The 27,839-nt window shown below is 40.6% G+C and overlaps 2 protein-coding genes and 1 long non-coding RNA gene across 5 annotated transcripts in view; all 3 read left to right on the top strand.

Moving 5' to 3' along the window:
* LOC139579458 (up-regulator of cell proliferation-like) overlaps positions 1 to 27,839 on the top strand; it is a 584,460-nt gene that overhangs the window by 475,501 nt on the left and 81,120 nt on the right. The window lies entirely within an intron of this gene.
* On the top strand, positions 9,531 to 15,085 carry LOC139579480 (uncharacterized). Its single transcript, XR_011675762.1, has 3 exons — positions 9,531 to 9,753; positions 14,490 to 14,527; positions 14,992 to 15,085. It is a non-coding gene; the product is annotated as an uncharacterized lncRNA (long non-coding RNA).
* On the top strand, positions 15,764 to 23,825 carry LOC139579460 (interferon-induced very large GTPase 1-like). Its single transcript, XM_071408149.1, has 2 exons — positions 15,764 to 15,859; positions 16,519 to 23,825. The coding sequence occupies exon 2, from the start codon at positions 17,580 to 17,582 to the stop codon at positions 21,204 to 21,206; it is 3,627 nt and encodes a 1,208-aa protein (XP_071264250.1). The 5' UTR covers positions 15,764 to 15,859; positions 16,519 to 17,579; the 3' UTR covers positions 21,207 to 23,825.

The raw sequence follows: 27,839 nt of genomic DNA, 5'->3' as shown, positions 1-27,839 counted from the left end.
ATAGGTATTATGTTGTAGGCATTATGATATAGGCATTATGATATAGGTGTTATGATGAAGGCATTATGCTGTAGGCATTATGCACATTCCTTAAAAAAGGCCAAAATGGTCTTACATAGTTAATACACTTTCTGCACTTCTAACGCAGTCTGGCAATGAATTCAACCATTTGAGCCCGCACTATAAACGCTCTCTCACCCTTCTAACTGTGTATTGGATATGCCAAGGGAATCTTTTCAATACAGTGTTGTAACATACCCAAAGTTCTGCTAAATATTTAGAAGATGGATCGGCGCTTCCTCCAGAGCAGTACAGTCGGTCATCAGTGGTGTTGGCGGTCCCCTGTGGCTTTGAAAGGAAGAAGGAAGAAGAAGCGATTGCCGCTATAGCATGCGGGTGGGGCCGTGCTACCGCTGCGAGCGACACAGAGAGGAAAAGACAAGCATCAGCAACAAAGCAAGCCAACTCGTGCTATAGTAGACTAATAGCTGCCATAGCTAGGTTATTTATCATCCAATATGATTAGGTAGTACCTGTCTTGACTGCTTCAAACCGGCAGAAGCTAGTTAAGATAGCTAAAGTTAGCTAGTTAGGCTGCATGCGCTTTCTTCTCCTACAGTTTCAACTCCATTCAGAATATGAAATTGCAGCCTGCCTGTTGGCACTTGGTAGTTGTAGTCTATCCTTCTCCTGAAATGTTTTATTCTGTAATTCTTATTTGATTTTCTGTTGATTAGATATGACATGACTTTGACTGTAGCCTAGTGCCAATTTGATGACTTATGATTGGTCGACAACAAGTTACAAGTGTGGAGCATGGGGGGTGGGCCTCAGGCAAATAAATTATAATAAATTATGCCCCGCTCATGAGGCCCCTTGATGATGTGAGGCCTGAGGCAATTGCTTCTTCTGCCCACCAGTGACTGTTGTTCAAATAATTAGTTTATTTAAGAATACATTTATATAGAATACATTTATATCTTACACATCCTAAATAATGCCATGGATTTCATTTTAGAAAATGTGTAAACTTGAAGGTAAAAAAGGGAAGCATTATGTAAGATGCAAACCTGGTATCTCCACCTGATTATAGACTACTGAAGCCAACGACTTACCACTGCACCAAGGAGTTATGATGAAAACTGTGGAGAAAAAAACATCTCTGATAATCACACGCTGCTATTTATTGCTGACCAGCAAATGTCACTAATGTGCATTGTGAACCGGTAATTAACTGTTTTTGCGGCACAATTTGGTGAAAGCTCCGAAGCCTTCAGTTTAGTAAGAGTCAGGGTCAGTCTCTAGTTTAGTAAGAGTCAGGGTCAGTCTCTAGTTTAGTAAGAGTCAGGGTCAGTCTCTAGTTTAGTAAGAGTCAGGGTCAGTCTCTAGTTTAGTAAGAGTCAGGGTCCGTCTCTAGTTTAGTAAGAGTCAGGGTCAGTCTCTAGTTTAGTAAGTGTCAGGGTCAGTCTCTAGTTTAGTAAGAGTCAGGGGCAGTCTCTAGTTTAGTAAGTGTCAGGGTCAGTCTCTAGTTTAGTAAGAGTCAGGGGCAGTCTCTAGTTTAGTAAGAGTCAGGGTCAGTCTCTAGTTTAGTAAGAGTCAGGGTCCGTCTCTAGTTTAGTAAGAGTCAGGGGCAGTCTCTAGTTTAGTAAGAGTCAGGGTCAGTCTCTAGTTTAGTAAGAGTCATGGTCAGTCTCTAGTTTAGTAAGAGTCATGGTCAGTCTCTAGTTTAGTAAGTGTCAGGGGCAGTCTCTAGTTTAGTAAGAGTCAGGGTCACTTACACACAGATGCACGCTACATATCAAATTAGCACAGGTGGCCGCCTAGATCTTCCGTCTGTTTTCCGTAAACATGGAGATATGGCCGTCTGGGAACACTAGCCTTAACCCTGTGTGTGGTAATTTAACATTTTGGTAACAAATAAAAGATTTCTCTCTGATGTGAAAGACATTGTACGTTAATTACGTTTCCAAAACCAAGCGATGCGTTTTAACGTTAAGAACGACCATTCAGAGCTCTTAACAAAACTCCCGACCGAAAGATACTATCGTCAATAGACTTTAAAGAAGTTAGTGTCCATGAATGGGTTTGGTCACAGGTTGTTTTAAACTCATTTAAGGAGGCTACTTGCAAATGTATTTAATATTTTCTGTATAAAAAAAATAAGCAATATCTGGCACTAGTATTTTGTCATTTATTTAGATAATTAGTTGGAGGGTGTTTTGCACTTTGAAACAGAATACATTTTTATATTTATTTTCCCATCTGTCTTTTGTGTTGGTTGATCATTCACTCAATGTATTTGTTATGAGAATAAACCACTAAAAATGTATATTTTATATATATACTGTATATATAGAGGATATAGAGGATGCCTGGTTGCTCTTTAAAAGTGCTTTCCTCAGCATCTTAAAAAAGCATGCCCCATTCAAAAAATGTAGAATGAAGAACAGATATAGCCCTTGGATCACCCCAGACTTGACTGCCCTTGAACAGCACAAAAACATCCTGTGGCGTACTGCATTAGCATCGAATAGCCCCCGTGATATGCACCTTTTCAGGGAAGTCAGGAACCAATATACACAGTCAGTTAGGAAAGCTAAGGCTAGCTTTTTCAAACAGAAATTTGCAATCTGTAGCACTAATTCCAAAAAGTTTTGGGACACTGTAAAGTCCATGGAGAATAAGAGCACCTCCTCCCAGCTGCCCACTGCACTGCACTGAGGCTAGTAAACACTGTCACCACCGATAAATCTACGATAATCGATCATTTCAATAAGCATTTTCTACGGCTGGCCATGCTTTCCACCTGGCTACCCCAACCCCAGCCAACAGATCTGCACCCTTCACAGAAACTTGCCCAAGCCCCCCCGCTTCTCCTTCACCCAAATCCAGACAGCTGATGTTCTGAAAGAGATGCAAAATCTGGATCCGTACAAATCAGCTGGGCTAGACAATCTGGAACCAATCTTTCTAAAATTATCCGCCAAAATTGTTGCAACCCCTATTACAACCTCTTGCAACCCCTGTTCAACCTCTCTTTCGTATCGTCTGAGATCCCCAAAGATTAGAATGCTGCCACGGTCATCCCCCTCTTCAAAAGGGAAGACACTCTAGACCCAAACTGTTATAGACCTATATCCATCCTGTCCTGCCTTTCTAAAATCTTCGAAAGCCAAGTTAACAAACAGATCACCGAACATTTCAAATCCCACCGTACCTTCTCCACTATGCAAGTTTCCGAGCTGGTCATGGGTGAACTTCAGCCACGCTCAAGGTCCTAAACGATAACATAACCGCCATCGATAAAAGACAGTACTGTGCAGCCGTCTTCATCGACCTGGCCAAGGCTTTCAACTCTGTCAGTCACATTCTTATCGGCAGACTCAATAGCCTTGGTTTCTCAAATGACTGCCTCGCCTGGTTCACTAACTACTTCTCAGATAGAGTTCAGTGTGTCAAATTGAAGGGCCTGTTTTCCAGACCTCTGGCAGTCATTATGGGGGTGCCACAGGGTTCAATTCTCGGGCCACTCTTTTCTCTGTATATATCAATGATGCCGCTCTTGCTGCTGGTGATTCTCTGATCCACCTCTACGCAGACAACACCATTCTGTATTCATCTTGCCATTCTTTGGACACTGTGTTAACAAACCTCCAAACGACATTCAATGCCATACAACACTCCTTCCGTGGCCTCCAACTGCTCTTAAACGTTAGTAAAACTAAATGCATGCTCTTCAACCGATTGCTGCCTGCACCAGCCCGCCCGACTAGCATCACTACTCTGGACGGTTCTGACTTTGAATATGTGGACAACTACAAATACCTAGGTGTCTGGTTAGACTCCAAACTCTCCTTCCAGACTCACATTAAGAATCTCCAATCCAAAATTAAATCTAGAATCGGCTTCCTATTTCGCAACAAAGCATCCTTCACTCATGCTGCCAAACATACCCTCATTAAACTGACTATACTACCAATCCTTGACTTCGGTGATGTCATTTACAACATAGCCTCCAACACTCTACTCAGCAAATTGGATGTAGTCTATCACAGTGCCATCCGTTTTGTCACCAAATCCCATATATTATCCACCCCTGCGACCTGTATGCTCTCGTTGGCTGGCCCTCGCTACCTATTCATCGCCAAACCCACTGGCTCCAGGTCATCTATAAGTCTTTGCTAGGTAAAGCCCCACCTTATCTCGCTCATTTGTCACCATAGCAACACCCACCCGTAGCACGCGCTCCAGCAGGTATATTTCACTGGTCATCCCCTTTTGGCCGCCTTTCCTTCCAGTTCTCTGCTGCCAATGACTGGAACGAATTGCAAAAATCACTGAGGCTGGAGACTTATAACTTTTAAGCATCAGCCATCAGAGCAGCTTACCGATCACTGTACCTTTACATAGCCCATCTGTCAATAGCACACCCAACTACCTCATCCCCATATTGTTATTGTTTCTTTTTTTTCATTTGCACCCAAGTATCTCTATTTGCACATCATCATCTGCACATCTATCACTCAAGTGTTAATGCTAAATTATAATTATTTCGCCTCTATGGCCTATTTATTTCCTTACCTCCTTAATCTTACTGCATTTGCACACACTGTACATAAACCTTTTCTATTGTGTTATTGACTGTACGTTTGTTAATCCCATGTGTAACTCTGTGTTGTTGTTTTTGTTGCACTGCTTTGCTTTATCTTGGCCAGTTGTAAATGAGAACTTGTTCTCAACTGGCCTACCTGGTTAAATAAAGGTGAAATAAAATTCATTGAAAAAATGATAGACGTCAATGATAACCCTAGTGTGAAACTAGTTGTGCCCAACTAGGCATGTAAGTGCCCTAATTATAACTGTAATGTAGTTCTCAAAGGACCTGGAATTGTACAGTCAGTGTACTTTTGTATAAAAAACACACAGATCTAACCTTTTTTGTTGTTGCAGAAATCAGTAAAAGTCCAAAAGCCTTTATCAAAAGCCAAAAAGTCAAAACCAGAGAAGGATGGTTCTTCAGGAAAAAACAGGGAAACAAGCAAAGGTATTGTTTCCTGTTTAAAAGTTATTCATACCAGCTTCTGTCATTGCCTTTACACTTTGCGTTTGACTGCATGTGTGGGTGATATAATGGTGTAGGATTAATCAGAGCATGACACACAGTGCCGTAGTTTTTTAAAAGTAATTATTTTCTAAATGCCATTACAGCAAAAAGGTACATTGTTAATAATGTGACAAACTCTCTCGCAGGGTGAAACCAATTTGCAAATTCATTAGCAATCATCTAACAATAAACCATGTACCCATGTAAATAAATATATTTCAGAAAATCTGCATGTATTAACATTTGCAAGACAGTATAAACATAAATAATACAAATACTGAGTTGTAATGTATGCAAAAGAAAACAGAACATTAAATAGACTGTAGTATTTATGCTAATAAAATTGCTCAGAAATAGCTTTTGTTTAACAAGTAATATATATAGATTTTGTGCACCCATCCCCTTGTGAGGATAACATCACTGATCCTTTTTCTATTGAGTTTTATGTTAGAGAACACATTGGGATTCTTACACCATTCCTCCATACAGAATCCTTCCAGGTCCTTGACATTCTTTGGTCTGCACTTATGGACTGCACTCTTCAATTCAAACCACTGGTTTTCAATGAAGTCCAGAGACTGAGATGTACTTAGGAAAACTTTTTTTTGTCCATTAACCATTTCTTTGTGGATTTTGATCTCAGCTTGGGGTCATTGTCTTTCTGAAAGATTCATTTGCGGCGAAGTTTCAGCCTTCTGGCAGATGGGAGCAAGTTTTGGGGTTCATGATGCCGTTGACCTTAACAGGGCCCCAGGACCAGTGGAAGCAAAACAGCCCCATAACATGAGGTTATTTTCTGCATATGCGTCCTTCTTTCAATGCCAAACCCACCGCTGGTATGCGTGGCCAAATACATATTTTTAAATCTCAAGTGCCAATGCTTTTTAGCAGACTCCAGGCGTTTTGTCTTATCATGATGGAATGTTGCCAACACCATATTTATGGCTAGGGGTTCCACTAGTGGAACATTTCGACAACATCCGGTGAAATTGCAGAGCGCAAACTCAAAAAAAAATATTAGAAATATTTAACTTTCATACATTCACAAGTGCAATACACCAAATTAAAGCTTAATCTAGCCACCGTGTCAGATTTCAAAAAGGCTTTACGGCGAAAGCAAACCATGCGATTTCCTGAGGACAGCACCCCATCAAACAAACACTTTACAATCAGATTTCAACCCGCCAGGCGCGACACAAAACTCAGAAATAACGATATAATTCATGCCTTACCTTTGAAGAACTTCTTCTGTTGGCACTCCAATATGTCCCATAAACATCACAAATGGTCCTTTTGTTCGATAAATTCCGTCGTTATATCTCCAAAATGTCCATTTATTTGGCGCGTTTGATTCAGAAAAACACCGGTTCCAACTCGCCCAGCATGACTACAAAATATCTAATAAGTTACCTGTAAACGCTGTCCAAACATTTCAAACAACTTTTCTAATCCAACTTTAGGTATTTTTAAACGTAAATAATCAATAAAATTTAAGACTGGATAAACTGTGTTCAATACCGGATAAAAACAACGTTAAGCGCGTGACCTGGAGCGCGCTTCAAACCAGTAGAGAGCACTTGGCTGGACCCTCGTTCTGAACAGCCGTACTTCTTCATTTCTCTAAAGAAAAACATCAACCAATTTCTAAAGACTGTTGACATCTAGTGGAAGCAATAGGAACTGTAACCAAGTACCACAGAAATCTAGGTTCCCATAGAAATCAAATGGAAAACAGTCATCTCAACAACAACAACAAATCCTGGATGGTTTGTCCTCGGGCTTTCGCCTGCCAAATAAGTTATGTTATACTCACAGACATTATTTTAACAGTTTTAGAAACTTTAGAGTGGTTTCTATCCAGATCTACCAATTATATGCATATCCTAGCTTCTGGGCCTGAGTAGCAGGCAGTTTACTTTGGGCACGCTTTTCATCCGGACGTGAAAATACCGCCCCCTATCCCAAACAGGATATATCCTAGGCACCCACCTGAGCGACACATTAAGGAGAAGTCCTTATCTGTTTTATAGGCCTACTGCATTCATAGCCGCGGGAAGCAGGGGTGCTGAGGGTGTTTTTTCAAAAAAGTAGTGCACTGGGCCTTTAATAGTCCTGTATTAGAGGACCGATATAGTCATCTGCAACGCCAGCGCAAAACATTCTCATACATACATTGACTGCACAGTGGTGCTTGGAAAGAAGGGTTACAAAGGGGGAACTGCGTGTGTGTTGGTGGGGAAGAGGGGTATCCGATCCTCATCAGCTAGGACTAAACTTTGGTTAATCAAATCTTCCCATTCCTGCTCAATTAGGGCATACCTTCTTAAACAGCCAAACTGAATACACATTCACAAGTCTTCTCTCGAGTTGTGCTCCAGGATGGAACAATTGTTGAACATCTGAACATGTGTGTGTGCTTGCGGTTTAGGTCAATCTATGGGTGGAAAGGGAGAGAGGGGCAGAGGTAATTGTGTGGGTGGTGTAAGTGAATTCATCCCACATCTGACAACAATGTAGATTTTCTACTGCCAGTCGTTGTTATAGGTAACAGTCCTTCGTAACAGTGCTTATATTATTTTGCATATTATTAGTCAATTATGGGAATGAATAACTAAAGCTTCTTGGTAATATCAATTTTCGCCTATATGACATACCCAAATCTAACTGCCTGTAGCTCAGGCCCTGAAGCAAGGATATGCATATTCTTGGTACCATTTCAAATGAAACACCTTGAAGTTTGTGGAAATGTGAATTGAATGTAGGAGAATATAACACAATAGATCTGGTATAAGAAAATACAATGAAAAAACCAACCGGTCTTTTTCTACCACCATCTTTGAAATGCAAGAGAAAGGTCATAGTTATAGCCATCACTCTGGTTGTAATTCTGATAGTGTCCACAAGATGGCAGCAGTCTGTGCACTTACACTTCATGTACAATAGCTAAATTACTAAAATGTACATTTAAATATTACCAATGTAATCACTCAGATAAATATTGTAGTTGGCACACTAATGGAAAAAATTACCGAACATGAATATTAATTATATACTTGTTGTTTTAAAGAATATGTCTTTGACTGCATGTCTGGGTGATATAATGGTAGAGGATTAATCCAAGCATAATATACTGCCGTTGTTGTTGTCGTCCTTCTCTAAATGCCATTGCTGTAACAAGGTACATTGTTAATGTGACAAATTCTATCGCAGGGTGATGCCAAGCAGAAAATTAATTGGTAATCATTTAACAATAACACATGTTACCCATGTAAATAAATACATCTCAGAAATCTGCCCCTGGTGGTGCATTTGCATCCATTTTGAAGCAAACATTATTCGCTGCTCTGCATTACAGGTTAACTACAGTCACCTTCCAAAATGATTGGCACCCTTAAGTAAGGTGAGCAAAAGACACTGTAAATAAATAAATTATACAAATACTGAACTATAATGTATGCTCCTAAAATGTTCTATACTATCACAGTTGCTCAGAGAAAGAGATTTTGTTTAATGAGTTACCCCTTTTTTCAATACTGTGGCCACCCTCCCCTTGTGAGGATAACAGCCCTGAGTCTTTTTCTATAAGGTTTTATGAGTTGGAGAACACTTTGGGATTCTTTGACCATTCTTCCATACAGAATCATCGCAGATCCTTGATATCCTTTGGTCTGGACTTATAGACTGCACTCTTCAATTCAAACCAGACATTTTCAATGAGTTTCAAGTCCAGAGACTTAGATGGCCAATGTAAAATGTTGATTTTCCATTCAATTAAGCTTCTTAACTATTGCCATTGTAGTGGTAAGTGGTATATTTAGATTTTTGGCAGTTTTTTTGTTGTCCCAATTGCCTGATTTATCAAGGTCAACAACCACTTGTCTCTTTTCGTTTGCGAGTTCTTTGCCCTACCCCATGGTGATGGATGACACATGGATTTTGAATGCGTTGTACCTCATTTTTATACCCCAATGAAACAAGAAAGCATGGAACACCACAATTCAGTTCCTTCAGCTGATATTAACTTTAAAACGTAGAAGGTGTGGCAGGTTTTATTTTATTTATAAGAATCTTTAGGGGTGGCAATAATTTTGACACCTAACTTTTTTATTTTTTAAAGTACTTTTCATACAAAATCTCTTTCTCTGTGCACTTTTATTATTATAAAATAATATACCATTCATTTTTTTATCATAATATATATCTCAGTATTTGTATTATTGATTATATATAGTTTACGCTTTATCAAGGGTGCCAATAACTTCAGTCATGACTGTATATGACTGTAACACCTTTATTCCACTATAAACTGCGGAAGCACTTCAACAATACTGTTTAACACAGCTACTACATAATGTAACTTTTCACAACTTTATCAAATCTTCAAACTGACACTATAAAAAACATATTGATCCAAGACTGTTTCTGGTTGAAATTTGCTTGCAACCATATGTAACAACTAAATCTGTCTTAAGTAGAAAAGACTGAACTTGACGTTTCGAATGGATCTATAATTTGTGTTGTAAATAGTAAGCTAGTCATAAAAAGGGTTAAAATTACTGCCATTTTAACAGTACTATATCTCAACCTCAATTCTAGGCCCAGCAGGGGAGGTATTGGGTGCGCACGTTAACAAGGAGGAGGCAAAGAGGGTAAGTAGGTCAGTGGGTGGTCCCCAAGATGGCTGGCTAAAGAATCCAGTAACTATCTCTGAAGGTTGGGTGATTTTAGCATGGAAGATGGTAGGGTGACCTGGTTTGTAACCATGAAAATACTTTTGTCGAACAGATTATGAACCCAAAAGTGTAAATTTGATTCAAAAGGGGGGACAATAAATAAAATAATTTGGTTAGGGTGTAGGGGCAGATTTGTGTTATTTTTATACTGACCAAAAATATAAAAGCAAAATGTTGATGAGATGAAATAAGCAAAAAAAAGTATTTCTGTCACGGCCGTTTAAAGGAGTGGACCAAGGTGCAGTGCGATTGGAATACAACTTTTGATTCAACGAAGAACAGTTAACAAACTAACAAAATAACAAACTAGCAAACTAACAAACGAAACGTGAAGCCAACGTAGTGCTCACAGGCAACTAAACATGGACAGGAGGGAGACTCTGGCTGCTCCGGACAGGAGGGAGACTCTGGCTGCTCCGGACAGGAGGGAGACTCTGGAGGGTCCGGACTAGAGGGCGTCGCTGGAGGCTCCGGACTGGAGGGCGACGCTGGAGGCTCCGGACTAGAGGGCGACGCTGGAGGCTCCGGACTAGAGGGCGACGCTGGAGGCCCAGGACTAGAGGGCGACGCTGGAGGCTCCGGACTAGAGGGCGACGCTGGAGGCTCCGGACTAGAGGGCGTCGCTGGAGGCTCCGGACAGACGGCATTCGTTGGAGGCCTCGTGCCATAACTCTTCACTGGAGGTTTCGTGCCATGGATCCTCACTGGAGGCTTCGTGCCATGGATCCTCACTGGAGGCTTCGTGCCATGGATCATCACTGGAGGCTTTGTGCCATGGATCATCACTGGAGGCTTTGTGCCATGGATCATTACTGGAGGCATCGTGCCATGGATCATCACTGGAGGCTTCGTGCCATGGATCATCACTGGAGGCTTCTTGCCATGGATCACCACTGGAGGCTTCGTGCCATGGATCACCACTGGAATGGAGAGACACACAGAAGGCCTGGCTCTGGGAGAAGGCACAGGACTCACCAGGCTGGGGAGACGTGCAGGAGGGTTAGGGCTTAGCACAGGCACAGAACTCACCAGGCTGGGGAGACATGCAGGAGGCCTTGTCCTTGGCCGAGGCACCGGATGCACTGGACCGTGGAGGCACACTGGCGGTCTCGAGCGCAGAGCTAGCACAACTTGTCCTGGCTGGATCCCCCCTGTAGCCCGGCAAGTGCGGGGAGTTGGAACAGGCCGCACTGGGCTGTGCTGGCGAACCCGGGGACACCGTGTGTAGGGCTGGTGCAGTATATCCCGGGCCGAGGAGACGCACTGGAGACCAGATGCGCTGAGCCGGCATCATCCCTCCTGGCTCGATGCCCACTCTTGCCCGGCAGATGCGAGGAGCTGCAATGTAGCGCACCGGGCTATGCGTGCGCACTGGGGACACCGTGCGCTTCACCGCATAACACGGTGCCTGCCCAGTCACTCTCTCGCCACGGTAAGCACAGGGAGTTAGCTCAGGTTTCCTACCTGACTCCGCCAATCTCCCCGTGTGCCTCCCCCCCAAAAAAAATTCTGGGGTTGCCTCTCGTGCACCTCTCCTCGCTCTAACTCCTCGTAGCATCGCCGCTCCGCTTTGGCTGCCTCCAGCTCCTCTTTAGGACGGTGATACTCTCCTGGTTGTGCCCAGGGTCCCTTGCCATCCAAAATCTCCTCCCATGTCCAGGAGTCCATTTTCCCACGCTGCTTGGTCCTATGGTGGTGGGTAGTTCTGTATCGGCCGTTGGTGGAAGAAGGTGAAGACCAAAACGCAGCGTTAACTACGTTAATTTCTGTTTAGTTTGTGTTGCACCTGACGGAGCTGTTTCGGTTGTCTCTTTGTTGTTTTTGCATTTTAGTGTTCAGTTTTGAATAAACATGACGAACACTTACAACGCTGCGTTTTGGTCTACACCTTCTTCCACCAATGGCCGTTACAATTTCTCAAATGTTGTGAAGAAATTTGTTCATATCCCTTTTAGTGAGCGTATCTCCTTTGCCAAGGTAATCCATCCACCTGACAGGTGTGGCATATCAAGAAGCTGATTAAACAGCAAGATCATTACACCTTGTGCTGGGGACAATAAAATGCCACTGTGCAGATTGTCATACAACACAATGACACACGTCTCAAGTTTTGAGGGCGCTTGCAATTGGCAAGCTGACTGCAGGAATGTCCACCAGAGCTGTTGCCAGATAATTGAATGTTAAGTTCTCTACCATAAGCCGCCTCCAACGTCGTTTTAGAGAATTTAGCAGTACGTCCAACCGGTCTCACAACCGCAGACCACGTGTAACCACGCCAGCCCAGGACCTCCACATCCGGCTTCTTCACCTGCGGGATCGTCTGAGACCAGCCACCCGGACAGCTGATGAAAGTGAGGAGTATTTCTGTCTGTAATAAAGCCCCTTTGTGTGGGAAAACGTAGTCGTATTGGCTGGGCCTGGCTCCCTATGTCCTCCCAGGCCCACCCATGGCTGCATCCCTGCCCAGTCATGTGAAACTCATAGATTAGGGCCTACTGAATTATTTGAAATTGACTTTTATGAACTGTAACTCAGTAAAATCGATTCAATTGTTGCATGATGTGTTTATATTTTTGTTCAGTATATTTTATTTTGTTTGATCATTTTAACAATTCTCATTCTTAACAATTGGCTAAAATATATGTTAATTACTGTCCTTGTCAGCAAGAACACTACTGTTAATCACAACACTTATTTTATTAATCCACTTCAAAACTTTGTGTAGTCACATTTGAAATCTGATGCCTACTTGTGTCTGAAAATGAATGATATGAGGCTAAGTTTTTTTGCAGCCATTCATGAACAGTTTTGAATAAGTCACACAAATAAGCATTGATATTAAATGCTCCAGCAATCAAATATACTCTTTTTTTATTTTAGGGGACTCACAACTCTTAAAGACGTGTCCATGTAGAGTAAGATGATAGCAACGATATTCAAGTTGTAGATATAAACCATCTGAATAGTGATATTCATTAGATTTGTCTTGAAGGTTGGGTGATCTTGATAAATTAATTGTTACTGTATAACAAGAACATTTTCAAGCACAGAGCACTTGGGAAACATAGATCAGGGTCAGCCAACACCCCAGGACAGCAGGCAGGATTTTCTGTCAGCCCTATTTTAAAGAGATAGTTCACCCAAATTACAAAACACAAAATGTTTGTGTCCTTACCTTTAATGGAGTCTACGGACAAGGAGACAGCAATCTATGATTTGGTTACCCACTGCCATCAACCATTAATATAAAAACGACCTGTGCAGAGCCTTGTTTAGTGGTAACACTCTGCACATATAACTTCCCACCTGAGAACATGGATCAATCCCTGCTATTCCCACTGTTTCAAACATTTCCATGTCTTTATAAGATCCCATAGCTGACAGTGCATGTCAGAGCAAAAACCAAGCCATGAACTCGAAGGAATTGTCCGTAGACCTCCGAGAAGATTGTGTCGGGGCACAGATCTGGGGAAGGGTACAAAATAACTTTCTGCAACATTGAAGGTCCCCAAGAACAGTGTCCTCCGTCATTCTATAATGGAAGAAGTTTGGAAGCACAAAGACTCTACCTAGAGCTGCCCGCTTGGCAAAACTGAGCAATCAGGGGAGAAGGCCTTGGTCAGGGAGGTGATCAATAACCCAATAGTGACTCTGACAGAGCTCTAGAGTTCCTTTGTGGGGATGGGAGAACCTTCCAGAAGGACAATAATCTGTGCAGCACTCCACCAATCAGGCCTACATGGTAGATCGGCCAGAGAGAAGCCACTCCTCAGTAAAAGGCACATGACAACCTGCTTGGAGTTTGCCAAAAGGCACCTAAAGACTCTTAGACCATGAGAAACAATCTCTGGTCTGATGAATCTAAGATTCAACTAATTTGCCTGAATGCTAAGCATCACGTCTGGAGGAAACCTGGCACCATCCCTACGGTGAAGCATGGAGGTGGCAGCATCATGCTGTAGTTTTTTTTTTCAGCGGCAGGGACTGGGAGACTAGTCAGGATCGAAGGAAAGATGAACAGAGCAAAGTACAGAGAGATCCTTGATGAAAACCTGCTCTAGAGCGCTCAGGACCTCAGACTGGGGCGAAGGTTCACCTTCCAACAGGACAACAACCCTAAGCACACAGCCAAGACAACACAGGACTGGCTTCAGGACAAGTCTCTGAATGTCCTTGATTGGCCCAGCCAGAGCTCGTACTTGAACCCGATCTAAAATGTTTGGAGAGACCTGAAATTAGCTGTGCAGCGACGCTCCCCATCCAACCTGACAGAGCTTGAGAGGATCTGCAGAGAAGAATGGGAGAAACTCCCCAAATACAGGTGTTCCAAGCTTGTAGTGTCATACCCAAGAAGAATCGAGGCTGTAAATGCTGCCAAAGGTGCTTCAAGAAAGTACTGCGTAAAGTGTTTGAATACTTATGTAGATGTGATGTTTCTGTTTAAAAAACTTGTTTTTGCTTTGTCATTATGGGGTATTGTGTGTAGATTGATGAGGGAAAAAACTATTTAATCAATTTTAGAATAAGGTTGTAACCTAACAAATGTGGAAAAAGTCAAGGGATTTTGATACTTTCTGAAGGCACAGTATACATGTCAAGAGGTAGATCTGGTTACCTAAGTAGTGTATACTAAAAGTGTCTTGACTCAACAGATTCTAGGATCCCCCATCAAACACAACTTAAGACACAGGTCAGTACAGTTAAAGCTTATTTATTACAAATTCTGGAAATGACAAATGACAATCTCTGTGTTAGTTTAGATAATTAGAGTTTAAATCACTGTTGTTTTTTAAATATGTTGGTGCTGGCATATGCTGATATAAAAAAATTGTGATGGGATTCAGAAAACAAAAAAGCACAATGAGAGGCCATACTGACCAACGATGTAGAGACTTGTTTAGATATTGCCCATGTGAGTGTTCTGCCTGCCCTCTCTCTCTCGGTAGTCGATGGCCATCTGCAGTGTGGTCACTCACTCTTTGCCATGCCGGCTGCGTTGTAGCGTTGGATAGTTTCTCAGCTGTGTCGGGTGTGTCTCCTGTTGCTAGAAGTGTTTATACTGATCAACAATGGGAGCCTCACTCACAAGTTAGGAATAAACACCTTCCTTTAGTAGTGCTATACCAAGCGTTGTCATGGTGTTTTGTCCCACAGCAGCAGGCTAGCAGCGGGGACGGGGCAGCAGTGGAGCAGCAGCAAGGCAGAGGTCCCTCCGTGGAGAAATCCCGGGTGGAGAGGGTTGTCGAAGGCAAGTTCACGTTCCTTTTTCTTAATGGTACGGGGGCATGTTTTTTAATTAGTTCAGGGAGTGAAGATGTGGTAGAGATCGGCAACAGCTGTCCCTACGGTTAATTTGGTCCAAGCCAATCTGCTTAAGCACAGCACACCATGTATAAAAAGTGACAAATTAATGCTATTTGATTTAATTTCCACGGGATAATGTAAAGAACCAAGTGAATGCCTATCATTGTAAATGTCGAACAGCAGACGTGATTAAAAAGGTACTCATAATTAGGGCATGATAGTAATTAAAAAGACATGCTGACACCCATAATGATTAACATGCTGATAATAATAATAATAAATATTAGGCAGAAGGTTAGTCTATGCTGTAGAACGAGTCAGTCACTTGTGAAATATACATTTTGAACATATGCTATGTAAAGTAAATATATTGAACATACACTATGTAAAGCAAATAGATTTAACTTACGCTATGTGAAGTAAATATCAATAAAGAGTACATTGTAACTGTGTAGATCTAGTGAAATCACTACTGTTGTGATTTATTATTATTGACCCAAAGCCCCATCCAGAGTACTACATGGAACCTATAGTGTTTTATTCTAAACATACCTGAAATTGAAGATTCAATGTCATCTTGAATTAAAGTAAGTTAACACACATCTAAAAAAAATTTTTTTACAGATATCAGAAAAGGTCCAACAGCTTTTACCAAAAGCCATTAAGTCAAAACCAGAGAAGGATGGTTCTTCAGGAAAAAACAGGGAAACAAGAAAAGGTATTGTTTCCTGTTTAAAAGCTCTTCATACCAGCTCCTTTACACATCATTACATAATCATTTCTATTTATGGACATCACCAGCTGAGTGTCATTGGGCTGGAAGTTGGAAGACAACTGTAACAAATTGGATGTATTCTTGTTGCCAGGCTGCATAAGGTGGAGAATGTAATACTTCTAGTAAAGCTCTGACTGTTGCTCTTTAGCTTGTCATTTCTCCATTGAATGGATCTGTCATTTGCATTGAAGGAGACATTTTACCAGAGCATCAGGTGGCAATTGCCTTACCATATCTCACTATACCTCCCTTAAATGAATTATGTTTTAAATAGTTGATAGAATACCTGTGACTCATTGTGTCAAGGAGTTGGTCTGACTCTGCTTACTTTACTGAACTTTACTCTAAATCAAGGATGGGTAACCTGTGAGCAACTGGGCCCCTCATGATGAGTTGTGATTTTTTCTAAAGTTGCCCATCCCTGCTTTAAATACTATGTAAAATACATGTTGGTATACTATTCTGCTAAATACTGTGTAAAATACCTGTTGGTGTACTATTCTGCTAAATACTGTGTAAAATACCTGTTGGTGTACTATTCTGCTAAACACTGTGGAAAAGTGTATTTGTAATCATGGCAGCTTTTTTATTTGTATTAACAGGATCTCTTTTCATGGAGCTGTTGTCAAAGGCTGGACTAGAAGACCATTATGAAAACAAGCTGACGTTAAGTACTGTCCTTGAGATCAATGCTGATACTACATCAGATGAACCTCTTACCACTATGCAGTCACTTCCAGGGGCCTTCCTTAAGAAATTAATGATGGCAAATGTGAATGCTAGGAGTGTGAAATGTCTGACCACTGACCAGGATGTTTCCTATTGTGGTGTAGACAACCTGGACACTGACACTGATAACAGTTATGTGATTAATCCACTGGACCTGATAACTGCCCTGTTTCTGTGTTCAGATGGTTTCCTGCAGCAGGAGATGGTCCTTAAAATGTCCATGTGTCAGTTTGCTGTTCCTCTGCTGCTGCCCAACTGTGACACAAAACAAAGCACTTTGATGCTCTGGGCCTTGAGGGACATAGTGAGGAAGTTTAGACCCTCTTCACAAGTGGACACAAAAGCTTTTGTGGAGGAGAGAGTAGTTCTCTCTGATATTCCTATGGTGTCATTTGTTAGGCTAGGAGAGCGTAGCTTGCCCAAGTCCCAGATTTTGAACAAGTTGCTTAGTAACCCTCAACAGTACCATGACACTTTTGTTCATCATGATATGGAATGTGGCGATGTCCCTCGTCAAGTCTCAGATGGTCTGGTTGAAATCAGCTGGTACCTCCCATGTGGGAACAGAAACATAGACATGTTCACTAAGCCTGTGGCGATGGCCAATCTCAGAGGAGACATCAGGTCCTTTGTAACACAGTTCTCTTTTCTGTGTCAAACATCAGCTGCAGTTTACATTTTCACTGACGATTTAAAGGCAGATCTCAAGATGTTGAAAAGCAAAAACACAAAGGCAGAGTTATTTCTGGTCGTCAACTCTCAAAGAAAAACGTTCAGAGTAGACACGTTGAAAAAAATGATCACAAACTGCAGGATTAAAGAAGCAAATGTGATTGTGAAGAGGAAGCAGAATGATGCATAATTTGTCAAAACCCTGCAGTCATCTGTGGGTGACATCATAGAAAAAAGTATAAACCAATTGACAGTTGAAAACATGGTTACCGTGGCTCGTCAGATGGAGATTCTGGTTGATGAAGACTGTGGTGAGTGTCAGAGTGCCAGGAAGATGGCAGATAAAATCACCAGTAACATCACAGACACAATTAAATTCAAAGACAAACAGCTACCCTTACAGGGGCAAATCTGGGAAGAGCTTTCCCAGTTGGAGAAAGAGAGGTGTAGACTGAGAAAAGCAGGGGATCAAGACATTGAACACTACAAGAGCTCTCTGAAGAAAAAGGAGGAAGAGCTGAGAAAGAAACAATATACATTTGACATGTCAGATGCAATGGCAAGCTTCATTTTAGGATTGTCTAGTTCAGGACCTGAGCGTTCCTGTTTCCTCAAATGGATGCGGATAAATCTGGACAATCTGTCCCGCCAAAACCTGTCTGCTTTGCGGGACCAGTACAAAGAACTTTGCCAATATTCTCCGGAGAAAAAAGACGACATTAAACATTTGGATAAGCAATTATCTGACTGTTCCTTGGGTCTTGAACACTTCCTGCGTGAGTTGGGCCAGTTATATGAAGCTTCCTGCTCCCTCCCTGAAGACAGTCCTCAAATGAAACAGATGGAGCATCTCCCTGGATTGTGTGCTCAGATGCTGTTGGATGGTTTCCCCGTTGAACTTGTGGATGGAGATGCATCAAATATCCCTCTGAAATGGATATCAGCTGTACTGACTCAGCTTCATACTCTTGTGGACTCTAACAGCAAGATCCGGGTGGTCACAGTTTTAGGGGTCCAAAGCACTGGGAAGTCCACTCTCCTCAACACCATGTTTGGGGTACAGTTTGCTGTCAGCAGTGGAAGATGCACCAGAGGGGCCTTCATGCTACTGATTAAAGTCAACAAAGAACTCCAGGAGGAATTGAAATGTGACTTCATCATGGTCATTGACACAGAGGGGTTGAAATCACCAGAGTTGTCTCAACTAGATGACAGCTATGAACATGACAATGAACTGGCCACACTGGTGATAGGACTCAGTGATGTCACTATCATCAACATCGCCATGGAGAACTCCACAGAGATGAAAGACATTCTACAGATTGTTGTTCATGCTTTTATCAGGATGAAGGAAGTGGGTAAGAAGCCAATATGTCATTTTGTCCACCAGAATGTGTCAGACGTGTCTGCTCATGACAACAACATGAGGGACAGGAAGAAGTTGTTGGAACAGTTGAATGAAATGACCCAGGCAGCAGCCAGAATGGAGAAGAAGGAGAATATCACCAAGTTCACTGATGTGATGGAGTATGATCCAGACACAAGCAGCTGCTATATCCCAGGCCTCTGGCATGGGACTCCCCCAATGGCTCCAGTCAATGCAGGCTACAGTGAGGCTGTGTGCGGCTTCAAGAAGACCTTGATGCAAGATTTTATAAAATGCCAGAGATATGATGACTTGACATATTTCCTGAAGTGGACACAAAGTTTGTGGGAGGCAGTGAAATTTGAGAAATTCATCTTTAGTTTCAGAAACAGCTTGGTTGCAGATGCATACTCCAGATTATGCACTGAGTACAATTGCTGGGAATGGACCTTCCAGAAAAATATGTATTCCTGGATGGTAAGTGCTGAAACAAAAATGTCCAATATTGGCATGACAGATCAAAGTCCTGGGAGGTCCATAGGAAATGTGCTAAATGAATTGATGATAGAGGCATCTGAGAAGATGACATTGGGAGAAAAGGAAATCCAAGACAATCTGGTGAAATACTTTGAAAAACAAGATGGACATGTCAATCTGGTGGAAAAATACAAGGAGGACTTTGTGTCCAGTGCCAAAACACTGAGACGAGAGACAGAAAACACAGTGAGGAACAAACTGCAAGGAGGTGTTGAAATCAAAGAGGGAATGACAGAACTGAACAACATCAAGAGTTCTCAGGCAAGTACAATGGAAAAGAAGGTTCTAGATTTGCTTCAAAATTGTAGACAGAAAAGATCTGTTCTTTCAGATAAGGCACTCGGTAAAGAGTTTGAAAAGATGTGGAGTAAAACTCTGTCTGAGATACACTTCAATGGACTTCCTAAACGAGATGTCGCCAAAGATGCCTTTATCATGTTGAGTGGAAATCTGTCAACAAGGAGCAGTCATGTCAACAGTCTGTTGGTTGGAACCAGACTGGTGGATTGTGGGAAGGCAGCCTTTGTTGTGGAATCAGGGGGTTTGTGGGAGAAGGCTAAAGGCCTTGTGGTGCACATGGATCATGGCCATCACAGGAAAAAACTGCAAGACTTCTGTAATGACATCATAACACAGTGTCAGGACTTTATAAGACAGAAGGTGGAGCACAAAACAGATTATCATGACACTAACATTAAAGAACTTCTTAACAAGATTGATGAAACATTGCAGCAACAAAATAAAATGAAAGTCGGTGATGAATGTGAGGTTCATCTGAAGCTGCACATCTGTGGCAGAGCAGCAAGACAGTTCCAAAAGATGCATGATGATTTTATTGAAGTCAATGACCCAAGGAAGTGTCTGGAACAGTCGAAGGACAACTACTATACTGACTTCATGAACTTGTTCCATGAGCGAGACCAGTGCCAAAAGAAAGTTGAGGATTTCACAAAGCTCTGTTTGCGGCCCGCTGTAGAGGAATATGTGACCAAAATGATTGGTCCTGATGTGGTAGATGAAGTGAAGACAGGTAAAGGGTCAGAGGATTACAGCACAAGAACGGCTTTCCAGTTCTCCATTTTAAAAGAACTCCTGACTGATGAAAATTATGAGAAATATAGCGAGTACATACACTTTTATAAAACATTTGTGAAGCAGTGGTTATTTGACCAAATTGTCAAGCAACTCTCAAAAGAGAGCAGACTGCAGAAATTGGAGAACAAACATCTTTCAAATGTAGTCCAGATTATTACTGATAACATTTCAACTGTCAGTAATGAATCTAGCATGGTAAACAACATTAAGACGTTCATTGGGAATATTTGCAATAAATTGAGAGAGCATCTCGCCTTTCCCAAGGGTGCTTTGGATTCCATTATGATTCTGAACACGAGCACCGCAAACACCGAACAGTTTGCTAAGTGTCTCACAGAGTTTGTGAGGGAAATGGAGAAGTCACTGGCATCTGTGTATGACCGGAAAACTGACCTTGGATACATCAAAAAAAGGCTCAGATCTCTGCCATTCAAGCCTCAGGACAAGATGTTCACCAGTCTGTTTGGCTGTGGGGAGGTATGTCCCTTCTGCGGTGCACCCTGTGAAGCAGGAGGGAAGGAGCATACCAAACACTTCACCTCCATTCATCGTCCAAAAGGGCTCAGTGGTTGGGTGAATATGAGTTCAAATGTGTTATTAACTAACATATGCTCCTCCTCCGTGATAGGCAATGGGCTGTTCATTAATGATCTAACAGGAGATGATGGTCACCCCTACAAGAACTACCAGACATACTATCCTGACTGGACCATAACTGGAGACACCAGCATTGAGGCTTCAGACTATTGGAAGTATGTGATGGCAACATTCAATGAGACAATTGCTGAAGCATATGACGCACTTCCTGCTGATATCCCAGAGGACTGGAATAGATTAACAGCTGAGGATGCAATGAAGAGCTTGAAGGGCTCATTCAATGTGAGTGAATAGGGGAAATCTATAACAAGGCTCTGAAATGTAGTCCAAATATATTATTGGCCGTTAAAACATGTATTAAGTTGACAACCACAAATACCTCACACATGGTATATCACAGAATCAAAATATGAGGAGCCAGTTGTCTCAAACAAGAGTTTTGCAAAACATTTGCATATCTGACAATACCGAATGCAATTTTGAAAATAACTGCAGCACAGAAAATAATATTTGCAAATACATTCATAAACTATAACTTCTTGCTATTTACAGATCAGATGTTCTATAATGGAATAGCTTTCACTTTGAATATACACTTAGTATACCAAACCTAGGAACACCTTCCTAATATCGAGTTGCACCCCCTCTCTTTTGCCCTCGGAACAGCCTCAATTCGTAGGGGTGTGGACTCTACAAGGTGTCGAAAGCGTTCCACAGGGATGCTGGCCCATGTTGACTCAAATAATTCTCACAGTCATGTCAAGTTGGCTAGTTGTCCTTTGGGTGCTGGATCATTCTTCATACACACGGAAAACTGTTGAGCGTGAAAAACTCAGCAGGTTGCAGATCTTGACATAAACCGGTGCACCTGGCACCTACTACCATACCCTGTTCAATGGCACACAAACAATCCATGTCTTAAAGCTTAAAAATCCTTCTTTAACATGTCTCCTCTGCTTCATCTACACAGATTAAAGGACTCACATGGTCAGTCTGTCATGGAAAGAGCAGTTGTCCTTAATGTTTTGTACACTCAGTGTATGAGAAAGGAATACCAATATTCTTATCAGAGTAAAACAATAATTACATGTAGATGTAAGTAAACTGTTTTAAGCTATTTCTAAAATTATACAAAGGGCAAGAAAAGTATATCTCATAAATTAACAGAATACACAGGCCATATTGATGAGCTGGTCCTCCATTTATCCTTTTCTTTTGAATTATAATGATGCGCTCCCCAAATTTCACCAGTCTCACTGTTCATGAACTCTTGGAAGGGCTTGCACAAAGGATAGTAACATCTCATCCTGTGTTCTTGGAATCTTACAGTTCTTTCCCGTTATCATATTATGTTATGCTGAAATTACAGATGAATGATTAAAAGGGACTAAGTTTTAGTAGTAAACTTTTGGTTTAGCTTTTGTTTCTGTTATTTCATCTTAATGTAATTTTTGTGAAAAAATGCATTTGTTTCATAGTTATTACACATGTATGATATATTTTTTATTACCTATGGCGCAAATTATTATTTCATAGATTTAAAATGTTTTTATTGGACCACACCTTAATAATAGTGATTTGTTCACACACCTTATTGCTTTGAACACAATTGATTGGAGAAAGTGTAATTCATGATCAGTGCACATCAGTAATGCAACTTCATTAGTGTTCAGTTATGCTGACTAAGATTTAGTTTGTTGATGATTTTTATGTGTTGATCAGTGAGTAAAATTATTTTATTTTTTGTTGTTGATTAGGTTGTTGCTGTTGATATTGATGAAGATTATTTGTTTGTTCTTGACAATCATTTTATTTATGTTCATGAGGATAATGATAATAATAGTTTTCCTCTTGTTGTTATTGATGAGTATAATGATGATAGTTTGTCTCTTCTTGTTATTGATGAGTATAATGATGGTAGTTTTCCTCTTGTTGTTATTGATGAGTATAATGATGGTAGTTTTCCTCTTGTTGTTATTGATGAGTATAATGATGATAGTTTTCCTCTTGTTGTTATTGATGAGTATAATGATGATAATAGTTTCTCTTGTTGTTATTGATGAGTATAATGATGGTAGTTTTCCTCTTGTTGTTATTGATGAGTATAATGATGATAGGTTTCCTCTTGTTGTTATTGATGAGTATAATGATGGTAGTTTCTCTTGTTGTTATTAATGAGTATAATGATGATAGTTTTTCTCTTGTTGTTATTGATGAGTATAATGATGGTAGTTTTTCTCTTGTTGTTATTGATGAGTATAATGATGGTAGTTTCTCTTGTTGTTATTGATGAGTATAATGAGGATAGTTTTTCTCTTGTTGTTATTGATGAGTATAATGATGGTAGTTTTCCTCTTCTTGTTATTGATGAGTATAATGATGATAGGTTTCCTCTTGTTGTTATTGATGAGTATAATGATGGTAGTTTCTCTTGTTGTTATTAATGAGTATAATGAGGATAGTTTTTCTCTTGTTGTTATTGATGAGTATAATGATGGTAGTTTTCCTCTTGTTGTTATTGATGAGTATAATGATGATAGTTTTTCTCTTGTTGTTATTGATGAGTATAATGATGATAGTTTTCTTCTTGTTGTTATTGATGAGTAAAATGATGATGATGATTTTTCTTTTTGTAGTTGGTGATGATGATGTGAGTTGAACTCTGTTGAGCCTGCAGTGAATGGTTTTCAGTTGGCCAAACTATCAACATGATGAAGAAAAAAAAAGTTGTTGTACTGTTGAAATATATTGTTTATGATATCTTACCAACGTTATTTTGTCTGCAGTGAAAATGCACATACACTGTACTTTGCGGACATATTGTGAAATAATTTGAATTGTTGCAATTGAAAATAAAACATTTGTCAATTTTATTGTTATTAGAGATGTTTAATAAAAATCTATAATTTAAAAACATGAGTTGGTTTAAAACATGTTTTGATGTCATGAGAAATACTGTAAGGATCCTAAATCAGTGATGTCACTCTAAGGCTGCATTTACACAGGCAGTTCAATTCTGGTCTTTTTTTCAATAATTGGTCTTTTAACCAATCAGATCAGCGCTGAACATGATCTAATGTGAAAAGATCTAATGTAATTGGGCTGTAAACACAGCCTCTGATACTTGATACATTTGTTCACTAATGGTCAATAACACCAGAAACATATGTCTTGAGCTTTCTTATATCTCCTTCAAAATCTTCAATCTTCAAAATCTTATTCTTTGATTTTTTGGGGTTCTTATTTGCCATTTCTGAATATTGATGAATGCGTTTCTATGGGCTATAGTAGTAAAGGCCAAATTCAATATTTTATCATTTATAATCATTACATTTTTTTATACCTAAAGGGGTCCTCAAAAACAAATAGATAAATGAATCAATGGTTTTGCAACAGCGTCGGTGTAATGAATACACCCCACATTTCTACACTTAATTTTCTGTGATTACACAGGCAGCCCAATTATTTTCAGAAAGTCTTTTCATAAGATCAGAATTGGTATTTTTCGCTGAAATTAAAACTAGCAAGTGATAGTTTTTAAACAAACACATGACTGTCATTAAACAACCTCATGCCATAATTAGATGGCATTATTAGATGGCATAATTTAACACACCAATTTCTTTAATACAGTTGAAGTCAGAAGTTTACATACACTTAGGTTGGAGTCATTAAAACTCATTTTTCAACCACATCCACAAATTTCTTGTTAACAAACAATCGTTTTGGCAAGTCGGTTAGCACATCTACTTTGTGCATGACACAAGTCATTTTTCCAAACATTGATTACAGACACATTATTTCACTTATAATTCACTGTATCACAATTCCAGTGGGTCAGAAGTTTACATACACTCAGTTTACTGTGCATTTAAACAGCTTGGAAAAATCCCCAAAATGATGTAATGTCTTTAGAAGTTTCTGATAGGCTAATTGATATAATTTGAGTCAATTGGAGGTGTACCTGTGGACGTATTTCAAGGCCTACCTTTAAACTCAGTGCCTCTTTCCTTGACATCATGGGAAAATCAAAAGAAATCAGCCAAGACCTCAGAAAACAATTGTAGACCTCCACAACGCTGGATCATCCTTGGGAGCAATTTCCAAACCCCTGAATGTACCACGTTCATTGTACAATTTTTTTTACGCAAGTATAAACACATAAACACGTGTTCTGTCTCCTAGAGATGAACGTACTTTGGTGCAAAAAGTGCAAATCAATCCCAGAACAACAGCAAAGGACCTTGTGAGGATGCTGGAGGAAACAGGTACAAAGTATCTATATCCACAGTAAAACGAGTCCTATATCGACATAACCTAAAAGGCCGCTCAGCAAAGAAGCTGCTCTAAAACCGCCATGAAAAAGCCAGACTACGGTTTGCAACTTCACATATGAACAAAGATTGTACTTTCTGGAGAAATGTCCTCTGGTCTGATTAAACAAAAATAGAACTGTTTGGCCATAATGACCATCATTATGTTTGGAGGAAAAAGGGGGAGGCTTGCAAGCCGAAGAACACCATCCCAACCGTGAAGCACGGGAGTGTTCGCATCATGTTGTGGGGGTGCTTTGCTGCAGGAGGGCCTGGTACACATCACAAAATTGATGGCATCATGTGGCAGGAAAATTATGTGGATATATTGAAACAACATCTCAAGACATCCGTCAGGAAGTTAAAGCTTGGTCGCAAATGGGTCTTCCAAATGGACAATGACCCCTAGAAAACTTCCAAAGTTGTGGCAAAATGGCTTAAGGACAACAAAGTCAAGGTATTAGAGTGGCCATCACAAAGCCCTGACCTCAATCATATAGAAAATGTGTGGACAGAACTGAAAAGGCGTGTGCGAGCAAGGAGGCCTACAAACCTGATGCAGTTACACCAGCTCTGTGTTACGGCTTTCATATTCCTCCTCCTCGGACGAGGAGAGGCGAGAAGGATCGGACCAATACGCGGAGTGGTTAGTGTCCATAATTTATTAGCATCGAACTGAACACTATATGAAGCAAGATAACAAATAGAAAATCAAACCGACAAACAGTCCCGTGTGGCACAACGACTACACGGAATACAAACACCCACAAAACACACGTGAAACCCAGGCTGCCTAAGTATGATTCTCAATCAGGGACAACGATTGACAGCTGTCTCTGATTGAGAATCATACCCGGCCGAACACAAACATCCCAACATAGAAAATCAAACATAGACAAACCCACCCAACTCACGCCCTGACCAACTAAATAAATACAAGAAAAAGGAAAACAGGTCAGGAACGTGATACTCTGTCAGGAGGAATGGGCCAAAATTCACCCACTTTATTGTGGGAAGCTTGTGGAAGGCTACCTGAAACGTTTGACCCAAGTTAAACAATTTAAAGGCAATGCTACCAAATACTAAATGTAAACATCTGACCCACTGGGAATGTGATGAAAGAAATAAAAGCTGAAATAAATCAGTCTCTCTACGATTATTCTGACATACACCCCACATTTCTACACTTCAGTTTCTGTGATTACACAGGCAGCCCAATTATTTTCAGAAAGTATTTTCATAAGATCAGAATTGGTATTTTTCGCTGAAATTAAAACTAGCAAGTGATAGTTTTTAAACAAACACATGACTGTCATTAAACAACCTCATGCCATAATTAGATGGCATTATTAGATGGCATAATTTAACACACCAATTTCTTTAATACAGTTGAAGTCAGAAGTTTACATACACTTAGGTTGGAGTCATTAAAACTCATTTTTCAACCACATCCACAAATTTCTTGTTAACAAACAATCGTTTTGGCAAGTCGGTTAGGACATCTACTTTGTGCATGACACAAGTCATTTTTCCAAACATTGATTACAGACACATTATTTCACTTATAATTCACTGTATCACAATTCCAGTGGGTCAGAAGTTTACATACACTCAGTTTACTGTGCATTTAAACAGCTTGGAAAAATCCCCAAAATTATGTAATGTCTTTAGAAGTTTCTGATAGGCTAATTGATATAATTTGAGTCAATTGGAGGTGTACCTGTGGACGTATTTCAAGGCCTACCTTTAAACTCAGTGCCTCTTTCCTTGACATCATGGGGAAATCAAAAGAAATCAGCCAAGACCTCAGAAAACAATTGTAGACCTCCACAACGCTGGATCATCCTTGGGAGCAATTTCCAAACCCCTGAATGTACCACGTTCACTGTACCATTTTTTTTATGCAAGTATAAACACCATGGGACCACGCAGCCGTCATACCGCTCAGGAAGGAGACGCGTTCTGTCTCCTAGAGATGAACGTACTTTGGTGCAAAAAGTGCAAATCAATCCCAGAACAACAGCAAAGGACCTTGTGAGGATGCTGGAGGAAACAGGTACAAAGTATCTATATCCACAGTAAAACGAGTCCTATATCGACATAACCTAAAAGGCCGCTCAGCAAAGAAGCTGCTCTAAAACCGCCATGAAAAAGCCAGACTACGGTTTGCAACTTCACATATGAACAAAGATTGTACTTTCTGGAGAAATGTCCTCTGGTCTGATTAAACAAAAATAGAACTGTTTGGCCATAATGACCATCATTATGTTTGGAGGATATGCGGATTCCTTAAAATAAAGTGGTGATCCTAACTGACCTAAGACAGGGCATTTTTACTAGGATTAAATGCCAGGAATTGTGAAAAACAGAGTTTAAATGTATTTGGCCAAGGTGTGTGTAAACTTCCGACTTCAACTGTAGTGAAAAGCTACATTCTGGGATTTGAATAACAACAAAACCGCGTCCCGCCACTTGTTTACTAGTTTAACTCTCTTTAATCTCAACTAGTCATCACACAGATCATTGGGCTCAACACCCTCATTGTTTTCCAGTTCATCAGATCTCTACACTACTATAGCAGATCAGTTATCTGGTGATAGTATAGTGTTCTGAC

Source organism: Salvelinus alpinus, chromosome 6 (genome assembly GCF_045679555.1).
Source record: "Salvelinus alpinus chromosome 6, SLU_Salpinus.1, whole genome shotgun sequence".
In the NCBI taxonomy this organism is placed as follows: Eukaryota; Metazoa; Chordata; class Actinopteri; order Salmoniformes; family Salmonidae; genus Salvelinus; species Salvelinus alpinus.
The sequence above is the reverse complement of the archived record's forward strand: the minus strand, read 5'-3'. Positions and strand labels throughout refer to the sequence as shown.

What these genes read in the sequence shown, in the direction of transcription:
- LOC139579460 (XM_071408149.1), top strand. Translation starts at nt 17,580, where the DNA reads ATGGTTACCGTGGCTCGTCAGATGGAGATTCTGGTTGATGAAGACTGT.